Source organism: Stigmatopora argus, chromosome 8 (genome assembly GCF_051989625.1).
Source record: "Stigmatopora argus isolate UIUO_Sarg chromosome 8, RoL_Sarg_1.0, whole genome shotgun sequence".
Taxonomy (NCBI): domain Eukaryota; kingdom Metazoa; phylum Chordata; class Actinopteri; order Syngnathiformes; family Syngnathidae; genus Stigmatopora; species Stigmatopora argus.
Genome location: NC_135394.1, coordinates 11,413,974 through 11,435,688, shown reverse-complemented (window position 1 = coordinate 11,435,688; position 21,715 = coordinate 11,413,974). Strand labels below are relative to the sequence as shown.

General features: G+C 41.0%; 1 protein-coding gene across 5 annotated transcripts in view; it reads left to right on the top strand.

Moving 5' to 3' along the window:
• The window catches only part of celf5a (cugbp, Elav-like family member 5a), a 198,517-nt gene that overhangs the window by 95,335 nt on the left and 81,467 nt on the right, over nucleotides 1-21,715 (top strand). For all 5 annotated transcript variants that reach the window (XM_077606462.1, XM_077606459.1, XM_077606461.1 and 2 more), the window contains exon 3: nucleotides 11,252-11,300. In XM_077606462.1, coding sequence (XP_077462588.1) covers nucleotides 11,252-11,300 — 49 coding nt within the window. The remainder of the gene's footprint in view (nucleotides 1-11,251; nucleotides 11,301-21,715) is intronic.

Here is a 21,715-nt window from a genome sequence, read left to right as displayed (position 1 = left end):
TGGGCTTTGGGACAGGAAGCAGAGATGAAGATGAAGTATGAGGCGAAATCGCTTTCTTTCTCTCTACCTCCCGTGTTATACCGTAAAACCTCCAAGTAATATTTTCATTTTTCACATATGAGACTGTCATACACGACTAAAAATAAGTGGAAATCTGTTAATGACGAAAGGTGGCAGTAATGGAAAATAATAGATCAAAAGCTTCTGAGACCAGGATATTTAACAAAAAGAATTTTAAGAAAAAAAACAAAGACCACCAGATACCACCTGAATTAGTTAATGACGAAAGGTGGCAGTAATGGGGTAGTGAAAAAAGAAAAACATCAAAACTTGAAAAAGATTTGGTTGATGTTATTGCTGCCAAAATACCACCCAGTTCATAAGGTATAAAAAAGTATTTCCTTCCAGTTTCCTGTGTGGGGAATTAGAACCATATTACTATGTAAATAAAATTTAATTTATCATACTAGATTCAAAGATGTATTTAACCAACCACACAAAAAGAAATTCTAGCATTTTCACAGCAACCTTAGAGAGCGAACCCATGACCCTTCTTGCCCACCCTTGGGCCAGCCTTGCTATATGAATACGCTTTCATAGGCCTCTATTAAATCCAAAGATGTTGCTTTAAAGCATCACTGAAAAGCAACTAATGCAGGCCGAGAGGAGGGAACAGAGACAAGTGACAGAAGAGGAGAGTGAGTCTGGCTGAACTTTGCATGAACTACAGCTAAATCATACTCACGAGCTTCCTACACATCCACCCCAGAAGCCCACCTCCCCTTTTCTTTTTTCCTGGCTCAGCTTTTATTATTTATTCATTTTAATGCCTCACATCTGAACACATTCTTCTCACATTCACGACTTAAAGCCGACCTTAAAATCACACACGGGGCATCTGAGGTTCATTCTCTTTTGTCTTGATGTAAATATACACGTGTCATTTGGCGAGGTCGTGATTGTTTTTCTCAATTTTTTAGAGTCTGGGGCAGTACCGGCAGCGCTAATGGCCTGTCGGCACTCTCTCCTTTGCATTATTTCCTAAATGCAACACATCTGACAGAGCGAGGCATCTTGAAGCACTTAACCCTGTAACCAATATTGTGTACTTACACTACATTTTACTATCATGAAAGCTTTGAAGGTGGCGTAAGTTTATTTGCACTTAGCGAGGGTGTTGCTACCCATGAATATGCACACACAAGCTCACACAGCCTATTATTGATCTTGATGAAGATCTTTGGGCAAATTCACTTTCTTAATATTGTGGATGTCTTAATTTATATCTTAATTTTAAATGCAATATCTTAAAGGGAGAAATAATACATGTCTTGGATATCTTATAATAAATCAAAACATTCTCACACAAAATATTGATAAGGCTCAAGCACAGCCATATTTTTCATCAGTTATACACACTATCATATGATATTGAGTGTCAATAATATCATGAGTCAAGGCGCGCAAATTGGGATACTTCCATTTGATTGGATTAAATAGTTCTGAAAATGATTAAATGTCTGCTGACATACTGGGTGGCATGACCGGACGTTTGGTCGCCGGACGTTTGGTCGCCCGGATGTTTGGTCACCGGACGTTTGGTCGCCCGGGTGAATATAATTTTGAGAGCTGGTTTCAATGGTAGATATTTAGATATTAAACTCTCTCTCTCATGGATATAATTTTGAGAGCTGGTTTCAACAGTAAACTCTCTGTCATGTTGTCAAACGTCCGGCGACCAAACGTCCGGCGACCAAACGTCCGAGTACCCTGGGTGGACACTTTTTGGGAATATTGGGATTTAGTTGTGTTTTTTTCTACTATTACAGTAAAGTCAAACTGTTTTTCCCTTTACTAAGCATTTTTGCTGAGATGCACGTTAAAGGTGTTGTATAGAATGTCCCTTTGAATGCTCACTGAATTTTTTTAAAATTACAAATGGTGGACAATAACTATCAAGGAGTTAAGGTGGACATTCAAGGTGGCTCTCTATGCTTTAAGTGCCCGCTATTTGATTAGCTCATAGGAAATTTACTATATAAGTATTATAAGCTCACAAAGAAATATAAAAAAGTGATGCCCTCAAACCACATCCGCTCACACCATCCCAATCCCTACCCAATGAAATATGCTACCCGGGGCAAGAAGTGGGAGTTGGCCCAGACACTTGCAATGTGCTTTCTGGTCCAGTGCCTCTTGTTCTCACTTGGTCACTATTTGTGTGTATGTGTTTACTGCAGTTTGGGAGAAGCAGCACGAGGGATCAGGCCACACGTCCTGATTTTGTTAGGCCCTTGGGTTTTTGCTTGAAGGTCAGCGAGACGAGAGTTTTTAGGTGAATGTCATGCAAAGACAGGCGGGTCCTCTTCATTTGGTCTGCTCTGAAACATAAATATGCTTTAGAGTTGAGTGTGATGCAACCAGCTGAAGTCGCAGGTGTGCGTGCGTGCATGTAGTACAGTTAGTCTGTGAGGGGCATTCAAATGCCGGGAATGGAGTGATGAGCAGATGGGCAGATGGGCAGAGCAGGTTGGCCTGTGTTGATCCCGAGCTCTGGTTTCATCATGAAATTTCCCCTTTGATGAGCACAAATACTTTTCAGTAAGAAATACCATCTTATGATTATTAATCAATGTGTCATTTATTGTTACTAGATTTTCTGGGAGGTCAATATTCAAAAGATTAACTCTACAGCTGTTTGGATTTTTGTACATGGCAATAGGGGACAGTGCCAGCAAACCGATTGCAAAATTGGGAAACTACTGTACCGTACTGGCTGCTCAATGGAAAAAGAAGCAATATTAATAGAAAGTTAAGTTAAAAAGACAATGTCATACCCACGTGTATGCTATATTCTTTATCCTCTCCAAAAATGACTGTCGTAGTAGGGAAGGGAAAAAAACATCTTCAATGATGTCCTGATGTCTCATCGCTGAGATAGGGAACTCACTCTAACAGCGGTGAGAGTAGAAAATTAAAAGTCAGGGGTCTACTGGCCTGGCGGAATGGTTTGTTTCCACCGCTAAAAGCTTCATTGTATTTGCTCAGACAAAGAGGTGAGAGGATTCCTCTTCCCTTTTCATTTTTTTTCGTAAAATGCAATTTAGTTCTGTTCTATGTATACTCCCTTTTTCAGCTCACCCCTTCCAATTCCCTGTGAATCCAATGTGCTTGGCTGCCTCCATTTCTATCCTCACCTCCCAGAGTGAGGCTGGGTTGTTAGTGTGGTGAGGGTGATGGTCTCGGGGAGGAAAAAAAAAAGTGCAAGTGTTGGCAAATTGCTTAGAGGCAATCATAGTGCATAAAACAAGGTTGCCTACTGGAGGTCTCAGGCCCGTTAACGAAATGTCAACGTGGCATAGGTATGCCAAGAATTATGAGTCAGTGAGCAGGCACGCTTCTTGGCTTCTATCGGTCAGGGCAGCCGGCCGTAATCTGTCACAATCCTAGAGTTGCTGTGACAGCAGTGGGAGCATTCTGTGCTCATCTTCTCAGATTGCAAAGGAAACATCCTGCTCACAGTGCGCGTGCGTGCGTGTGTGCATGCGTGGGTAGCAGCCCGATATGAGTGTGTTTTGTTGCATGAGTGCGCATGCTGAATAGTGGGGCAAAACCAGGACAATGGCTGAAACCAGCACCCTCAAGGCTTGGATACTTTTGTGGCTTTTTATCCTCCAACCTTTCCAAGTAACTGAAATATAAATGACAGACGACTATAATGGATTAAACATAATCGATTTTAGTAAAAAAAAAAACGAGTGCTTTTCATCCTTAGTTGAGTCATCATGATAAGGGTTAAAGGTCCCAGCCAAACATACTTGCACTGTGGCTCTCACACGTGTGATATTGAACATCATTACAGCAACTGCAACTCGCCGGTGGCGCCTCCTCTTCAAAGCCAACGTCAAGGAAGACGCTCGATGGAGGAAACCTGTCATCAGTGCACGGGGGCAGCTTGAAGCACTAACTTCTTACACAAGTCTGCATCTGTAGTTCTGCCACAGAACATATCCGCCATTTCACTACACCCCGCCCCGCGATCTCTTTGGACCCTGGCCATGTGGTGCACGATGGGGTTGGCCTGACGTTTGCCCCTCTGAAACCACCGCGTCACGTCAGCCCGTGTCTTATCTTTGGGACCGTTTCTCACAAATCAAGCGCCAAGTACATCAAACGGGGAGGGAGTGTGCATGTGTGTGTGGGAGGGCGGGTAGAGTAGTGAGCCCACCAAAAGCTTAAGCCTCCAGTGTGCTGTGCAGATAAGATTCATTAGATAGGTCGGGAAATGCAAGCGGGTGGCAGCGGTGGGCGAACCAGGAGAGTGCGGGAAGCAAAGCAGATAGGGAAGGAGGGAAGGAGGGAAGGAGGGAGGGTGGAAGATGGAGCTCGGTGCTGCTTTAGCATTTGTTGACACAAATTTACAATGAGTCCCCCATTGCTTCGCGCATTACAGTAACACACCATGTCAATAGCTCAGTGAGTTGGCAGGGGGTGAAAAAAGATGCCCGGCCAAAAATGTGTTTTTGGGAGTGAGGCCATAACCTAAAAACGTGTACAGATGGTTGGCATCACAGCCAACAAGGACAGTGTGACAAGTCAAGATACTACTATTGTTTATTTCATAGTAGTATGGAATCGAATTAATGCCAATTATACACCCAATTCACATGAGAACTGGGAGGACTGAATGATTATTGATTACCCCCCCAGTCAGAAAAGTATTCATATCAATGTCTACAGATGTCATTGAGAAAATTTCATTTACAAACATTTTTTAATGAGAAAAAACCACTTAGATCACTAATGATGTAAGAAATCCTGTTTAAATTAAAAAAAAAAACAGACTCAAGTACAAGTGCATGTGATACTGGGTATTAATGACAATGAGGAAGGGTAGGCAATTTAATTCAAATCTAAACTTTGTGTTCTAGGCCCAATTATTTGTAGATCAAAATTGTACAGCGTTTTGAATTGTGTTACAAACACCAAAGGCATTGGTTAATGTTGAAGGAATTGGCTTTTTAAAGCCTGCCCATCACATTGCCCAAAATCTCATTGGCAAGATCCATCTCCACATCTTTAATGTCCATTTCTAGCTTCTACTCCTCCATCTCTTCCTCTACGTCTTTTTATCTTCCCCTCACTACCAGCTCAGTGGGACAGGATTTAGGCATTATCGCAATCCCTCTATCTAGCGCGCATAGCCCTTTTTCTCTCATGATTGCACACTGTTTCTGTCACCCACACAGCACATTCGTCCACTGCACAAGCCATGTAGCGCTCTTGTCGGGCCGCTGCTCGAGAGCTTATACTCCACAAGACACGCAGACATAATCAAGCAGACAGCCGAGTGTGAGAATGACGGACCGTTGGGTTTCGGCTGAATGAGACCGTGAAACTCGGAGCATTTTCTGTCCAGAAATATTTTTTTTCTCGTTTGCCGTTAAGAAAACTTACACACTTGTGCAAAGTGCTCCATGACGAGAACCTTTTCCTAGACCCGTGACATGCCACTGTGTGTGCTGAGTCACGGGGTGCCACCTTCATGAAATCTTGATGAGACCTGAGGTCTGCTGTCGCTGTAATGAGGACGGCGGCCGTCACACAGCTAGCCTTTTCGCTCGGATGAAACAGCGATAATAATAGAGAGGGCAGTAAAGCAGATGGACTTCAGGCTGCTTTCTTGGAAGAACTTTTCCGAGACACAAAAAACACCTTTCTAGAAGAAGTGGTGTTATTTATGGTTACTCTTTTTATAGTCGGCACCTGTGAAACATTTTGGCACCAGAACTACTACTAAGTTTACTTGCAAAGTGTAGCATTTTTTTCCCCTTCCTTTTTTCCCAAAAGAAAAGTTAGGTCTTCTACAGACACTAGTCCAGCCAAAAGAAAATCAATTAACATGAAAATGAAGTTTAACATTGTAAAAAAAATCTGAGCAATAAAAGACACAGAGCAACTTTGACAAAGACGTGTTCATACCAAAGTAAAACCGTCACGTCTGTTAAAGGCGTCATTTGAGTAAAGTTGTTTGGCTTTCCTTTTCACACTTAGTTTGACTAAAAAGCAGTGCAGAAGATGAATTTCTAAGTCGCAATTTTCGTAAACCAAAAAGAAAAAAAATCAACTTGGACTTTGTCAGACAACAGACGGTCTAATAGTCTTCATCAGCGATACGCTTCCACTAGCCTTGCGGTAATGGCGCTATGAATAGCGCATGTTGTCGATTTGGCTGTGGCCTTCTAATGCTAATAGGTGTATTACAAGAAGGCATGAAACAGATGGGTAACAACAGTTATGGTACAAAAAGCTATTCAGCGTTTGTCAATAGCGGCACCTACTCAAATGAAGTGACTCCATTTTCGTCATCAAAAGTGCCCTTTGCCGAATGTGGTCTCTGCGTTGCAATCACCCCAGACGATGATCATTAAGTTTACGGTTTTCTTTCTTTTTCCATCCTTTCTTTCCATGGTGGTAATGACATTATGTGATAGGCAAGGAATGTGGACTAGGCCTGCAGGTGCCATTCCAAGCCAGCGATTCAAGTTCTAAATCCTCTTGGTTCTGATAGGAATCCTAAAGCTTACAGCTCGGCATCTTCTTTGCGATGACTGGTGCTGCTTATCAGAAGCACCACACTGCTGCCGCCAGCACATTTTGCAATCGTCGGTTACATTTGAAATAATATGGGAAAGGAAAACACAAACATATAGTGCGTCTTCACGAGTTCACAATTTGGCAACGGTAAAATGAGTAAAGATCTTAAGAAAGGATGTGTTAATGTAGCCATTAGGCACCAATGTTTACGATGGTTTGATGAGAATGAAAATGAATCCAAATGATTAATTTCATGGTTTTGTCTTTGATGTTGACAGATGTGAAGCTGGTATAATGAGATCATGTTGATGGGATAGAATTTGCTCTACAATACTGCTTTTCCCTTTTGTAAGCCTGCAGTTTTACCTTAAGTAAACATCTTATGCTAAACCTTGAATAGTTCAACAGTAGAAGTACTCATATGAGGCTCCTTTGCAGCTTGCTTCCTCCAACCTACTGTCCCTGGCAGATTTACGAGAGGACAGACCCCCTAAGCAGTCTCTGGGATCAATTATTGGATGTATTAATTCTATCAGCGGAGAAGCCCAGTCAGAAGGGGGCTGTTTATGTCCCCTGTTACGGAGCGTTGCAGCAACATGAGCTTTGATGGCCCACTAAATGCATTAATGATCCCAGGACAAGCATTACCCCGTATTAAAGTGGAGCAAAAACCAGGAGACATCATGCATATTGTATTGTTACTTACTTGCAAATACTGTAAGTAAGTGCCATCGACATTTGCTGTAAGTAGAGTACTATTAGTCGTTGCTGAAACTGAAACTTGCTTCACCACCCCCCAACTTTTTTTTAATACGTGTTGCTGTGAGAATGTTCTTCTTGTCATATTCCTCTTTCAAATTGTCAAATGTCCTTGTTGAAAAGGCTTTGATTGTGATAGGCTTTGGTGAGGCTCCCTCTTGTCAGCCGGTGTCTCGCCTCCTTTCTGATTAGTACTTCTAACTGTCTCCATCCTTGTCAATCCCAACCTGTTCAATAGGTCCATTCCTGCAATCTTTTTAGATATACCCACCAGTGGTTTTTTTCCTCATTTATTTTCAATGTCCTAATTCTTATAGCAAACTGTGCATTCCAGTCATTGTTTTAATTATTCTTTGTATATATCTTTTTTTTTTCTTTTACCCCAGCCGTGCAGTAATCTGACCCTCTATATTCAAAGTCCTGAGAAACCAACAGCAGATGAGAGCATTTTCCACGCATACCCACACTACATTGCATACAGTCGGCCCAAGGGTTTCTATCTCACCCATCATATAAAACAGCAGCGTGCTATTGCTAAGAGCTTTAATTCAACTGACTGGAGGCTTAACTGAGCAAATGAGGCGGCTCAATGAAGGCGTATGGAATTATAGATTTTCTGGAGGCCTGAAGAGCCGTACCTTGTGCAGCTAGAGAGAGTTTGAACTCCAATCTTCACAAGCCATGGTAACATCCAGAAGATATACAGGACCGGCTGTGAGTCATCACAAGCTTATTAGATCAAATATTAACTATTTCCTGCTTATCTCAACATGGTGATGAGTCATCTTATACCATAATTGCCACAGAATTTTAATTCCCTTTTTAAAATTATTTAAATGCCTGCAACACTGTTCCAAATTGTTGGAGTTGATTTTTGTTTTTTGTTTTTCTGAGAAGTGATGTTACCTACCACCTTATAGATAAAACACTAATGTCCTTGGTTAAATTGACGACTCAAAATTGTCCATAGATGCCATATATATATTATATGCTCACTATAAAGAGTCTCTATGAGGACAATTTTGAGGGGTGCTAAAAAATATAATGTATGGGTGGATGTTTTTGTCTCGTCTTTCAAACTTCAAGGTTATCCTCATAGACATTCTTTATAGTGAGCCTAGAGAATACTCTAAAGTACATCAAGGACTCAGTGGATTTTGAAAGCTAAAAAGAATGTCATAACATTTGTTAGGGTATTCAGGTTTAACTGACTATTAAATGTAGGCAGCATGCATGCCAGGATTTAGATTTTGTGATGATAAATTTTGAGGATTAATAATGTCGATTTCTGGAATGCCAAGATTTCTTTAGCAATCCAATCCATATCCTGTACCTCTGTCTTATCAGTGGCAGGCTTAGTCAGTACTGTGTGCATTTGTTGGCAGCTGGAATATAACAGACGTTCATTTATTTGTGAAAGTCCCACACACGGGCTCTGAGGGAGATGGAACAAACCGAACCCATTGGTAATGGCTGTTAAGGACCATCATGCATTGCTTTCGGGCACATAAATAGGCCATTAAGCCGCTATGTTGGAGAGTGAACAGTAACTAGCTTTGGAGCGAGCTGCCTCCCACACACGGGCGCCCCATGGAGACGGCTGAGATCATAGCGCGGCGACGGATTTGGCCTCCTCTGTCATACGTCTGAACAAAAAGTCAACCAGCTCCACCGAGGCGTCTTTTGTCCGCGTGACATTTCAAAGATGGATCCTTAGATTTCCAGATGTGATTCTTGTCTGGAGGATGTTTTTGCTCTGGTTCAGAGGTGCCTCTGTCAGGGTACAAGTGTGTTTGACACTGACGCCTTCGACTCTGAATTATATCCGAACACGCAGCCGGAGCAAGCGTGTGCCTCGTGGCTCAGCATTAGCAAACTTTAGTTACTTTGCTCTATGATGGGAAGAAAGAACATTTGACAGCGAGGGGAGCTCAAAACCGCAACCCCTCGCAAGCATAACACCCTCCCTGTTTTCCTACAAAGACGTATCCGGCGCTAGTTATTATTTACGACGGGTACATTTATGGAATAATTTCAGCACAGGAAGGTTACTCTCTTCCTCAAGGTGAAAATGGATACGTTTAGCACTTAATGAATAAGGCCCGGGCCTCTCCCCCATATATCAGCATGTTATTAAGACATTTTAAAATCCCATTATAGTGTTTCTCCTTGAACATGTCATGCTTTTATTGGACTGCCCTGTCTTTAAATCTGACCTTTTTTTTCTCAGCCCTGGTTGGTAACTTAACAGGATGACAATCGAACAAAATATACACGGAACAAAATCTTGCCAAGTGGTTTGAACTATGAAATTTTGATTGAGAATTAGAACGGGCAATGGTAGAAGGCCCTTTTAGTCCCGCAAATGTAAAGCTTTCTTTTCACAGTCATCACAATAATGTTAAAAAAGGCAACAAAAGACCAACTTACAAGAATGCCCATGACAACAATGCACATCCGCAATAATGACTCGGTATTCAGGACATTTACGAGCCCAGAGATTCTCATTAATGTTTCTTTCTGCTTGTAATAGGGGGGAGCAAGGTAAAATGTTTACACACAGCTCATAATGACATCAAAACATTTGCATTGATGCCTTTCATAAAAATGTGCAAATGACTAAATAAACCACCCATTTTCATCCCGAGCATGACGGTTCAGGGAAATTAAGTGGATATGATTTCAGTTGTCGGTTTTTAAGTTGGGTGGAAGAAGTCATTATAACGCTTGTTAAAGACACAATGAGTGTAATATAACATTTAATTGGTTTTTGAGTGATTCTTTGAAATAACATTAGAAGCGTTAGAACAGTAGGAATTTTGTTGAGGTTTTTCCATTAGTTTGAAGGTTCCAAGTGGTAGTAGCCAATATTACTAAGTGGTCTATCTAAAAACAGTTTCTTTTTAGTGCATCTCTGGTTTATTTATCATGATCTTTGGCAGCCATTGATGGCAATCTGGCTCCTGTCAGGGTATATTAGAGATGTTAAATTATGGCGGTATTAGCAAATAATTATGGTCATTTTGAATGCTATAAGTTCCTAAATGGAATATAATATAACTTTAGGACATGAAAAGACATTAAACAGACAATACTGATTGGCTCCGATTGTCGTTGGGAGAGATGAACAAAAAGACAGAAAAATAAAGGAAGCGAATTGAGGACTGACGGTGCTTTTTGTAATTTTTTTTTCTGTTATTCAAAGTCAAATATATTCATAGCTCTAAATAATAATAATAAAAAAGATCCCAAAAGCTTCACAGACAATTACCTATTTGCGAAACAGCAAACATTAAAAATTTAAGAAACTCATGAGCAATAAATGCCTAAACCGAATAAGCAACGAGCAGAATTTATACTTAAGTGCAGTTGCCAAGTACTTTTGCTAACTTTGCTGACAGTTGAAACTTTCACTATGATTAAGCTTAAAACAACAAACACCAATGAGACAGGCAGGCGACCGTGTGAGAGTCTGACTGTCTGACACAAAGGCCATGGTGAGCGAGCTGTCTAATCCAGATGGTGCCATTCTTATCGGGGTCCAGTGGATTAGAGTGAGTCTTCTCACCATAGAATCCTTCCCTGCCAGAGAGACACTCTCTTGGCGGCCCAAGGGCCCACAATCAATAGGCCCGGATTGATCTTCCTCTCACTCGTCGTGATGCGGGATTCACCTTTATTAGGGCTGCCTTTTCTTTTCCCCTCTCAATCCTCCTTTCCACCTCTCACTAAAACCCCATAGCAGACACTAAGCAGCCAACAAACAACCACCAAATAGTGTCAAAGATACGTTGATTTGTAATTTAAAGATTCTATTCGTACAGGCAGCGGGATGTTAACGCTGCTTGGTCGAACCAACACCTCTAACCTGGTTTTCTTGTCTCCTGCTGTACAGATGACTCGCCCAATCCAGGTTAAACCAGCCGACAGCGAGAGCCGTGGGGGTAAGTCTATATTTTTCTGTTCATTGCTGTTTTGTTGGCCAGAATTGGTCAGCAAATATGAAATCAACCCGGTATGAATTATGGTGCACAGTGTTGTGAATAGTCAGCCAATATTTGAAAATAGCAAGTATAATCCCATCAGATTGTGACCTGGGATCATGACACAATATTGCGCATCTGTTACAGGGAGCTGGTAATTTAGCCGTTCTGGCCAGATTCGTCCTGTTTCTCCACATTTTGCGATAGTAATCCTTTTTTTTGTTTGAAATCCCACTTTCATCTGCCATGAAAAGCAATGTACCAGCAGTATTATCGAATGGCACCAAAATAAGGTGTTACTAATGACAGCCGTGGTTATTAAATTCAGTGCCACTGGTTTGTAGAAATACGTTAATTCAAGTATTGCGCTGTGTCGACACTTTGGTGCCAAATTAGGATTATTCGGCATCGGTGTGAAGTCTTTGGCCTCTTTTCCACTTGTAAAGCATCTAGGCTAATTCCTTTCATGGTTTCCTCTGATCTAGACTGCTCTCAATGTACCTGTTTCATATTTTTGTGTGCGCAAAATTAAGTCTATTTTACTATAATTCTCAGTCCCCATCTATCAAATTGAAGAGACCCAAAAAATGCATCCTCATCTATTTTTAACACAAGCCAAAATTGAATCTGTCATCTTTCTTTGCCTGATTGTTTCATGCATTTTTATATTTCTAAGGATGTGTAGCTCGTCAAAACCCACAGAGATTCATTCAATTCTCATCCTGTTCATTCCCACATTGAGGTCGTAAAGAATTAAAGACTCTATCTTATTGCACCGATGTAAAGCTGTGATGGGGTTTCCTGTTGCCCAATGCTCTCTTCCTTTTGCCTGTGCCAAGTGCATTATTATCTTCATGTTGTGAATTACATGGTGATTAGGATCAATAGTGGAGTTATGACCATGCAAGGTGCCCAGTTAAAAAATAACAACAAGAAAAAAGCCTTGCGCCTCTCAATTTGCGTGTGCGCCTTTCAAGCGTGAACAGTGTATGGGCAGTAAGATTTGGAGGGAGAAGCGCGTACAGCTTGGCAAACAATCAATAAATTTTCAGCATGCTCGCCAAGATCCTCATTACTCAGGCTTAATTCCGTCGCCTTTGATCGCTCCTGTTTTTGGAAGAATGTATTTACTTCCAGGCGCGTATATGTTAATGGGATGAGGAGGCGTCCTTCAAGAAGTTCAGAACATTGCTGTTTTGTTTTTTTTCCTCCCTCCGCATACATCTCTTGAACAGAGCAGTCTGCGTTTGTTGTTTTAAAAAAAGGAACCGTGTTTTGCCGCTCCAAGAGGGAATGGGAGAGAGAGGTTTGAAAGTGAAAAAGAGGTGGGATAGTTATTCACGGGCGATGCCAAGTGCATACAGCTGCCGTGCTGTACTTCTGAGGCTTTACCTCCAAACCTCTGACGATTTGGTGTGAATTGGATGGTTGGGCACTTGGCTGCCTGTCAAAAAAGGCTTCAAAGGACGGGACAACCTGGTAGTTGCTGGAAAGGCCAATAAAGCTCATGGAGAAACTGCCACCGTTGCTTCCTAGCTTTCTTACCTTCACTCACTGTGTAATAGGAGTGATTAGACAAGCCAAAGATTGATGTCCCCTATACCTCCATCGATTTAGCCATTGTGCTGCTGTGTGTCCACATTAACAATGACACTCAGCTGCCTCTTTACTTGCTCGGGAGCCGCCACTTTGAGAGTTCCCACGACGCTCCGGTCAGATCGTATGGTGTCCACTTACTGACCGGCCCGAAGACCCCACTGAGAAAGGAACGAGCGCCGGGGGTAGACCTGAGGGTTGCACATCTTCTTAAATGAACAAGTCAGAGTAGCGTCACAGGGGCCATTAATTTGAGTCACCTTATTTTCAATGCTAATGAACCACACACTGCCCAAATCTTGTTTTATACCCATTTGCACCAAAGTAGACTAGTTCGGCTGGAAAGCTCACACCTCAAAAGAAGTCAAAGTTGAAAACATATTTGCACGGTGATTTGTCAAATATGTTTGTTTCGATCTATAAATGTTTGTGAATTACAGAAATGGCACAAATAGCTTCAACAATTTAGAAACATTGGAAAATAGTGTCCCCAATGTTTTTTGTGCCACAGACAGTTTCTTTGACACAATATTTTTCGCCTTTAATTTTGATAGATGCATATGTATACCCCAATTAATGATACAACCAAAACAAAAACTGTGCTTTTACCTGTTCATCGCTTGAATAAATAATAGAACGATAATATTATTTGAACAGCTTAGTGAATTAGGCATCTTGAACAATTACCTGAGAAAAGTTTGTAGAAATGTGTTAGGTTTGGCTTCCCTTAAACCTGTTAATAGTCTCCAGTGGCTGTTCCAACTTGGATGCCTTCGCTTTTGCTGTATGAAAAGTTGAAATGAAGTTCAGGTTTTCCAATATGGCAGTGTCATTCCTATGTTTGGAAGTCAGAAGGCAAACAATGACATGTGGATGGCGATTCTTAAAGGATGTTTGCGTGTGTGCGTGTGTGTGTGATTTGATCCTTTTGGCTTTTACTTAGGAGCATCTTCTGAGACTAACTAAGGACATACTGGAAGAATTAATTACCTCCTCTGTGCACTTGAGGCAGACTCACAGGGGATAGCCCCACTCTGGCCTGCTCTCTCCGGGCCACTCTACCGGTCCAAAAGGGGCAACCTCTTCCTCAGCGCATCACATTATACTAATTAGAGCCTTAATCTCGTTAAGAATGGGGAAATTTAGATCACCTTCATTAGGGAGGACCTTTCCACTGTGGTTTTTGTACCTGCTAGACTTCAGCTCCTCCAGGATGTCTCATCAGTCCCAGACCACAGATGCCTCAACGTTTCCCTGCTAAGTAATACATTTACAACTGAAAGGGCCTTTCATCAGGCATCAAATAGAAGCCACAATGCTTGATTAGGATGAAAGCAACATTTTCTAACAAAGCCCTCTTAATATTTCATTTCCCCTAGACATTGAATCCAAACAGTGGTGTTTTTAGTCAGGGGAACCCCCTTGCTTCTCTTTAATCTGACACCCCAAAAAAACAAACAAACTAATGAACCTCATAGTGCTACACAGAAGCCCCAGAATGTGCTTTCTCCTACAAAATCAAAGGGGAAATGTACACTAGAGTAAATTCATCCAAACACTGTCAGCCCCTGCTGCTGCTTAACAAAGACACACTGTGAAATGAATATTAATGGCCAATCACCTACCTAATCTAGCAGAACAACAGACGTTTCACATTGAGCTGCTCTAGTTGCAAATGCCTCTGTCACCAAAGATGCGGACCATTGAGGGGCGCTGTTGTTGTTTGGGTGGGGTGGGGGTGCTGCTGCAAGGAGGCAACCTGGACCCGCCTATTCCCTTTTCTCCTGAGATAGACATGAGCTAGATTGATTTTCCTTCACACATGGCACTGACTGCTGCTGATATTTTAGTTTTGAAGGGCTGTACAAACCCTCCTGGAGGACTCGGCATCTTCACTCTGGAGAAATCAGCTTCAGCTTGCTTTGATTTCCCCCTAAATGCCTTTTAATGCCAAAATGAAGCCCCGTCCTTGCGTTGTATCGTTTTGATTACCTAGATTGTCTTGTTTTCACATCTTTAGTTTTTGTCCAGCCCATCTCGTTTATCTTGCAAATGACCATTAGACAGCTTTGGCATCAAAGTAAACGACAGATAATGAGGATCAAGCCAGAAAACAACATTGTAGTGCAGATTAAAAAATCTATAAATTTGTGTTACGTTTCATGTAACGAGAACACTGAATGCAAGTAAACATTGGAACTTGATACGTCATGCATTTGTTTTGTCTCTGAGAGGTGGAAGATAAAGATTTGTCACAGATAATGGGAGAACATGCAATTTCAACAGAGGAAAGCCAAAACCTTCAAAATGCAAACAGCAAATTGTGTTTGTTGATTAAACTCATATTTTTATAGGACCTGTGACCAACTCACAACAGTTGTTCAAGAGTTCTTCATTTCTGAAAGCAGACTGCTTTGAGGAGGACAAGGATAATATTTTGAACAGTTAGAAAGAGAAAAATATTGGAAGTTGCAATGTGAAATATTTACATTGTCAGGGATTTGTTCTTAGTGGATTTCTAGGGTCCTCAATAAGTGAGTCTCCTTGAAAATTTAAAGGATTATATTTGTCCCAAAGAGCACGCTGAAGAAAACATGATTGACTCCGTGATATGACTTATTACCCCATATATTTATGTGAAAGGTTTGCATTTCTTACTTTGTCTTTGGGAGATGAAGTTTGAAGGAGATCTCAAATTGAGCAGCTTGACTTAGTCCATACAAACGAAAATATATAATCGCTAGTGATCTGATCTTCAAGCTCAGCGGAATTTACCTCATTTTTGTCAGATCTTTGGTCAGATGTCCTCTAGTCCTTTGAATAAAATTGTGGTCCTTGACAGTCTATAGGCGAGGGTATGGAAATTGCCGTAGCTGCACAGTTTGAAGTATCTCTGTGTACTGTTTTGACTTTCTTGGCTAAATCCATCTCTAAATTACTAAATTGCTTTAATACAAGGTTTGAAGTTTGCCTGAGTTGCAAGTTCTACACAAGTAAGATGGTAACTGGAAACCTGAGTCTTAACCGAAGCTACCCTTTCTCATCTTTCTCAGGATATGGGTCAGATTTATGCTTGGGAATAGAATGGAACAATGAGTCTTGACAGCTTGAAGAAGGGTGTTAGAAAATTGCGACTAATAGCTCTCTAGGACTATAGGTACTTTTGCTTTGCTTCAGTTACCTTTTGTCTGAAATCATTAGGTCTCTTTTTCAAGACAAGAAAAATGCATCTTGTGACCTAAAGTTCAACTTCAGCCCCCTTTCCCCACAGATATCTGTTCCGATGTCTCTGAAATTACTTTTTGAACATGGAATGATGGTCCTTGACGGAATAGGGGTTGCATGTACTGTGGCATTTGAAGGAGATCTGAGTTCATCTCGACCTTGACAAGGAATATACCAAGTGAGCCTTAACTACGATTCGCATCTGATTTATTTCAAATCAATCTAGATTTGAGCCAAAGGATGGTAGGGTGAGGAGACAAGGAGAAGGTTGCTGAGTCTGCTGAGCCTCAGTTGGTGTTGCAGCAGGCTTTCTGAGAACAGCCGGAGCCACAACCCACTGAGGTGGCCTGGATTAGAAACAGGCCCTGGCATTATCAAGACAAGCCTGCCACCCACTCAGCCCCCCCCCCCCACAAGAATAGGATAAACAGGCCAACATCATACTGTACATCTTGCAAGCGAACACTCACATGCTCAGCGTGTGTGTGTGTTCACTGAAATTTGCCAAAAGAATGGGAGAGAGAAACAGAGATCCAATGAGTTAAAATGTAGAACGGAGTTAGGGGGTGGAGGGTCTAGATACAGTGAGTGCAGGGCTACATGCTCGGCTGCTGTTTTTGGACGACAACATTATCTGGTATAGTAGACAACAGTGTGGTCCATGTATTAAACATCAGTGGTGCTCTCCTTTCTTAGAGAGATTATGCCCAGTAATGAAGCAAGCATGAAGGCCTATAAGATGCACTGATGTCTGACCGGTTGTGAGTTGAAGAAAAATTCACTAAAATGACAGATTGGTATGAGAAGAAAGGCAAAAGAAGGGAATTTGTTCCGTGACAGTGAGGTTGAGAAAATAGAGAAAGGTGCAGCTACCAACCGGGGAGGGGAAGTAGGCGGAGGCACAAGGCAAAATGCTGAACAGGAGTTCTTCTCCCTTTGGACACAAGAAAACTATAGATTAACAGTCACAATGTGCTTGGCTGGGCACAAATGGAGAGATTCCAAATAACAGGGAGCATGTTCAGAGGTTGTCTGGATCTGAACAAGCTAATCCTGACGTTGAAGCAGGCAGCCGCCCCTTTGTTCAAATCCCTTCTGGTACTCTCATTGAAACAATACTCAAACAGGACCGGAACTGTCTGATAACTCTGCAGAACAGGCACAGAACATTCAGGTCATTTAATCCCCTTTTCCCCTGCACACTTTTTTATGATTCGACTTGTTTCTTTTGTCAAAATCAGGTTGTATGAAACACTTTAAGGACCTGTTTGTATCACTTGGTGTGGTTGTTTTGCAAGAGGGCTGTATGGGTGAGGTAAACTGCATTGTTTTACCTGCAGTTTTTTTTTATTTAAATTGATATTATTGTGGAATATGATCTAGATAACACCTATTGTGGCAGATAGCAATATGTGTTCATGAGCCAGGGTCGGGCTGGCCTTAAAGATATCAGACATTGCCAAAACGATGACAAAGGAGGGCAGATGTCCTTCACATTCTCACTGTCCTATGCTAAAGCATTAAAAGATGCCGAGTTTTTCAGTAAAGTAGGTCTTGCTTCCTGTCTGCACATCTATTATCTCCTTCTCCTTTCCTGAGCTGATGTTGTGGGCTAAATTTGAAAAATAGATGAATTCGAAAATACAACACACACAATAGTGGCATAGTAGCGAGATTAGGGGGTGGTATAATACATTTATTTTGTATTACATTTTGTGGGGACCGAGCAAATGTGGCATAATAGCAAAATTGGCATAGTAGCGAGATTTAATTTACAATTTTCTCAAGTTAGACAAACCTATCAGAGGTTTGGTTGCAGTTCTGCTTTTAGTCCTCGTCCATGAATACATGCTCATTTGACATATCATGGAAAGAGCTGGACGCTATTTGCCAATTGGTATAAGATGGCTCTAAATAATCCTTGAACTTGATGTGCTCAGGTCGAGTAGATCCTATTTTTTCCGGTAGAAATAACTGCTGGTCTGAAATAATGAAGAACCATGAGTTGACACTTCTAATTTGTATTCCCTCTCAGAGTCATGTGCAATACTTCTCAGTCACTAATTCTAGCCGTGTTGCTGTATCATAGACAATGTTAAGCACATTCTATTTATTGGCTGCCAAAACTCATTGGGCTTCTAAACAAATTTACATTTACCGTTTTATGTTTTTATATCCACATTGGCTTTAAAGGAAAATGCACTTTACAAGTGCAGTTGAAGCCCTGGAGGTAGTGGAAAAACTTTATGTTGGGAAAGAACTCATTTGAGTTAAAGTAAAGTTGCAAGTCTTTCATGTGTCTTGTTGAGACAGAAAATGGGTTGGGGGTGCAGGTGTAGTACTGCAGATGTAAAATCAGGAGAGCATAAGCAGACAGAGCGGCCGTGATGATGAAATCTTTTCTGCAGGGATGTGCGTTGCTCCGTAGGCTAAGATTATGCTGAGGCTGTAAGAGTTATGCAGAGTCAGTGGAAGGAGTCGCACGCAATCCGCTAATACACCGGCGAGGTGGAGATCAATTAGCCTTATCTTACAAACTACTAATGATAATGCCAACGCTAAACTTGCTGACAAGGCCAAGAACAACAAGAGAAGGCAGAGTGATGATGTCATGAGTTTAGCAAGTGGTGAGATACAGTATACTTTTTCCTATTGTTTTTTTTTTATCATTATTATTATCCACCTTTAGCAATGTTGGAGGAATTCGGTACAAATCCAGCCTGCAAAATGAAACTGGCACATGCACAAAACATTGTCAAAAACTCAATTGAACATAAATTAGGGCGCACAAAAAACAGTCTAGACCAGGGGTGTCAGACTCGGGTTGGTTCGCGGGCCACGTTAACGTCAACTCGATTTCATGTGGGCCGGACCATTTTAGATATAATATTTAGATTTTTTTTTATAAATGGATTAAAAGCCCTGAATATTCAGTTTTTTTATAGATCTAAAACAATGTTTATTTTAGCTTTTTTTTAATATTTTTAGATTTTACAAAAGTATTTTTGAACTAAAAACAGAAAAAATGGATTAAAAAATTACAATTATTGATTTAAAGGGGGGAAAATCAGGAAATTTAATATGCATCTATACTCTTCATTTTAATTTGATCCTAAAACAGAAAGTCGGCACTCATGATTTACTTTCTCGGGCCGCACAAAATGATGCAGCGGGCCAGATTTGGCCCCCAGGCCGTCACTTTGACACATGTGGCCTAGACAGTACCACATTTGGGGTGGTCAATTTTGACACAATTAACACATGCAAACAGCAAAAGGTGTCGAGTGATCCAACTCATAAAAAAAAAGTGCAAGATAACAACCGTTTTGACATTTTAAGCTTCAGGAGATTTTTCTTGCAAGATTTCATGACGCGCTCATGTAATTGCATTTTCCCCTCTGAGCTGACTTATTAATATAATTGCATGATTAAAACCGGCATGTTAATTCCCACATTTTTTAAAAGACAAACACATTCTTGGTGAGTTTCCACGTACATGATCAAAGGTCACCCATGTACATAGAAAGGAAAGGTCAGCAATCATGTTTGGTGTGCCTTCTCTCGGGGTTTGGGAGAGGAGGGGCAGGATTTAAACTTAGTGACCATACTGGAGCTGGAATATAAATGCAAGGAAGTGGGCACATTGGGCCGGTCGGGCGGAGATACAGGTGCTGGAAGTAAGCGAGGCGAGGACGGGCGACAAGGTTATGCAGTCTGTCGCTGCCTCTCAGCCCCTCCGCTGTCACCCTTAATAACACCCTCTCCCTTATCACCCCGACAATCACCTTGAGAAACACTCCTCTCCTTCAAAGAAGAGGCGATGGGCCACTCAGGCCGGCTCGTCCCGTTGTTCTCATTACGGCCGGCCGAACTCTTTGGGGACAAACGAAGTGCGGATCAATTTGGGGCTCAATTCTGCTCACTTTATCATTCTTTCTTTTCCCACTCCCTTGTTCTCTGTGAACCCCTTAAACACGGCCAAGAGCTGAATTGATGTGCAGCACTTGTGACAACAATGGATGCCGCTATTCTGCACAATGCACTTTTGTAAGATGGTTTGAAAAAACAACCAATGATGGACAAGCCCTACATCTATTTGTCTCTAGGTAAAATAGGTCCAGTTGTCCTTCCATATTCTATGCATCTCTATAATACATTCTATTTCAGGAGTGGGAAACCTTTTTGAATTGGGGGTCACAATGGGCTCTAAAATTTTACAAATTACTATGCTCCCATTTCAAATGTGTTTGTTTGCAGAGAGGTTGAGGCTGAAATTTTCATAGAACTCCATAATAGAGTTCACCATATATAAAGCAGTATTTAAGAAGACATAACTTTTAATTTTACAAATTACTATGCTCCCATTTCAAATGTGTTTGTTTGCAGAGAGGTTGAGGCTGAAATTTTCATAGAACTCCATAATAGAGTTCACCATATATAAAGCAGTATTTAAGAAGACATAACTTTTTCTTTTCTAATACTGTCTTTTCTGGGTTTGCGATACAATACATCTAATTGGGTGGTTGCATTCTAGGGAGAAAAAAAAACCTCACAGGTAAAATTGTAACCTGTTCCCTATGGCCACATATGTCCATACAGTGCGTATTCTCTTTTGGCTGATTGAAGCTGACCTGAAGGAGGTCAAACAAGGGCTCTGATTGGAAGGGGCGGCACTGGCAACCCCTGCCAAACAGCAATCACACATTCCCGTTGCTTAATGATTCCACTTCATAAGAATGTAGCTTGCAGCACACATACACACACTTGTGAGGTCATGCTCGGCAGATTGTGTGTTGTGTGGGGCGCATTGCAGACTTCAGAGAAGAGGGACGAGCTCCACCAACAGATGAAAGGATATTAAAGAAAATGCATAGTTGTAGATATGACAATTTCATGCTTAAGATGTTACAGCTTTTCTGCTGCCTTACATCTGAATTTCTTATCTTTTTTGCGACAGAGAAAAAACATGCGCAGACCTATATATGTGATTAATGATTGCAATATAATGAAATAACTTCCACATGATGAGCTTGCAACATTCTACTATAGTGCAGCAGATCAGCACATATTTATGAGCATTTTCCTTTGGCCTTTTTTAATCTCAATATTTAGGAACTACTTTTACATTTTATTTATTCTTTTTTTTTAGGACCAATTGTAGAAAACACTTTCTTTTTACATCCCTGCCCCCTAAAAAAATCTTGCTAAAAAAAAACATGAAAGGGTGAAACACCATATTAAAATGAAGCACAACTGTATGAGCAGCATTTACAATGAGTTTTTATGCCCTTTTGAAACATGTAGACAATCCCTAAAAAATTAAAACCACTAATTTGCCTTCATAATTTGTCCACATTTTAAGAATGACTCATACTTTTGTGTCTAACTGCGAAACTAAGATTGCTCCATACACTGTACAATACATTTATTTGTATTGTACTTGTCTTCATTGTATTTTTCTAAACTTATAATACATAATATAATGTTGTATTAACTTGGTATCATTCCAAGCTACCAAATGCTTGTGTGGTTACTACACCAAACAGAAATTTTAG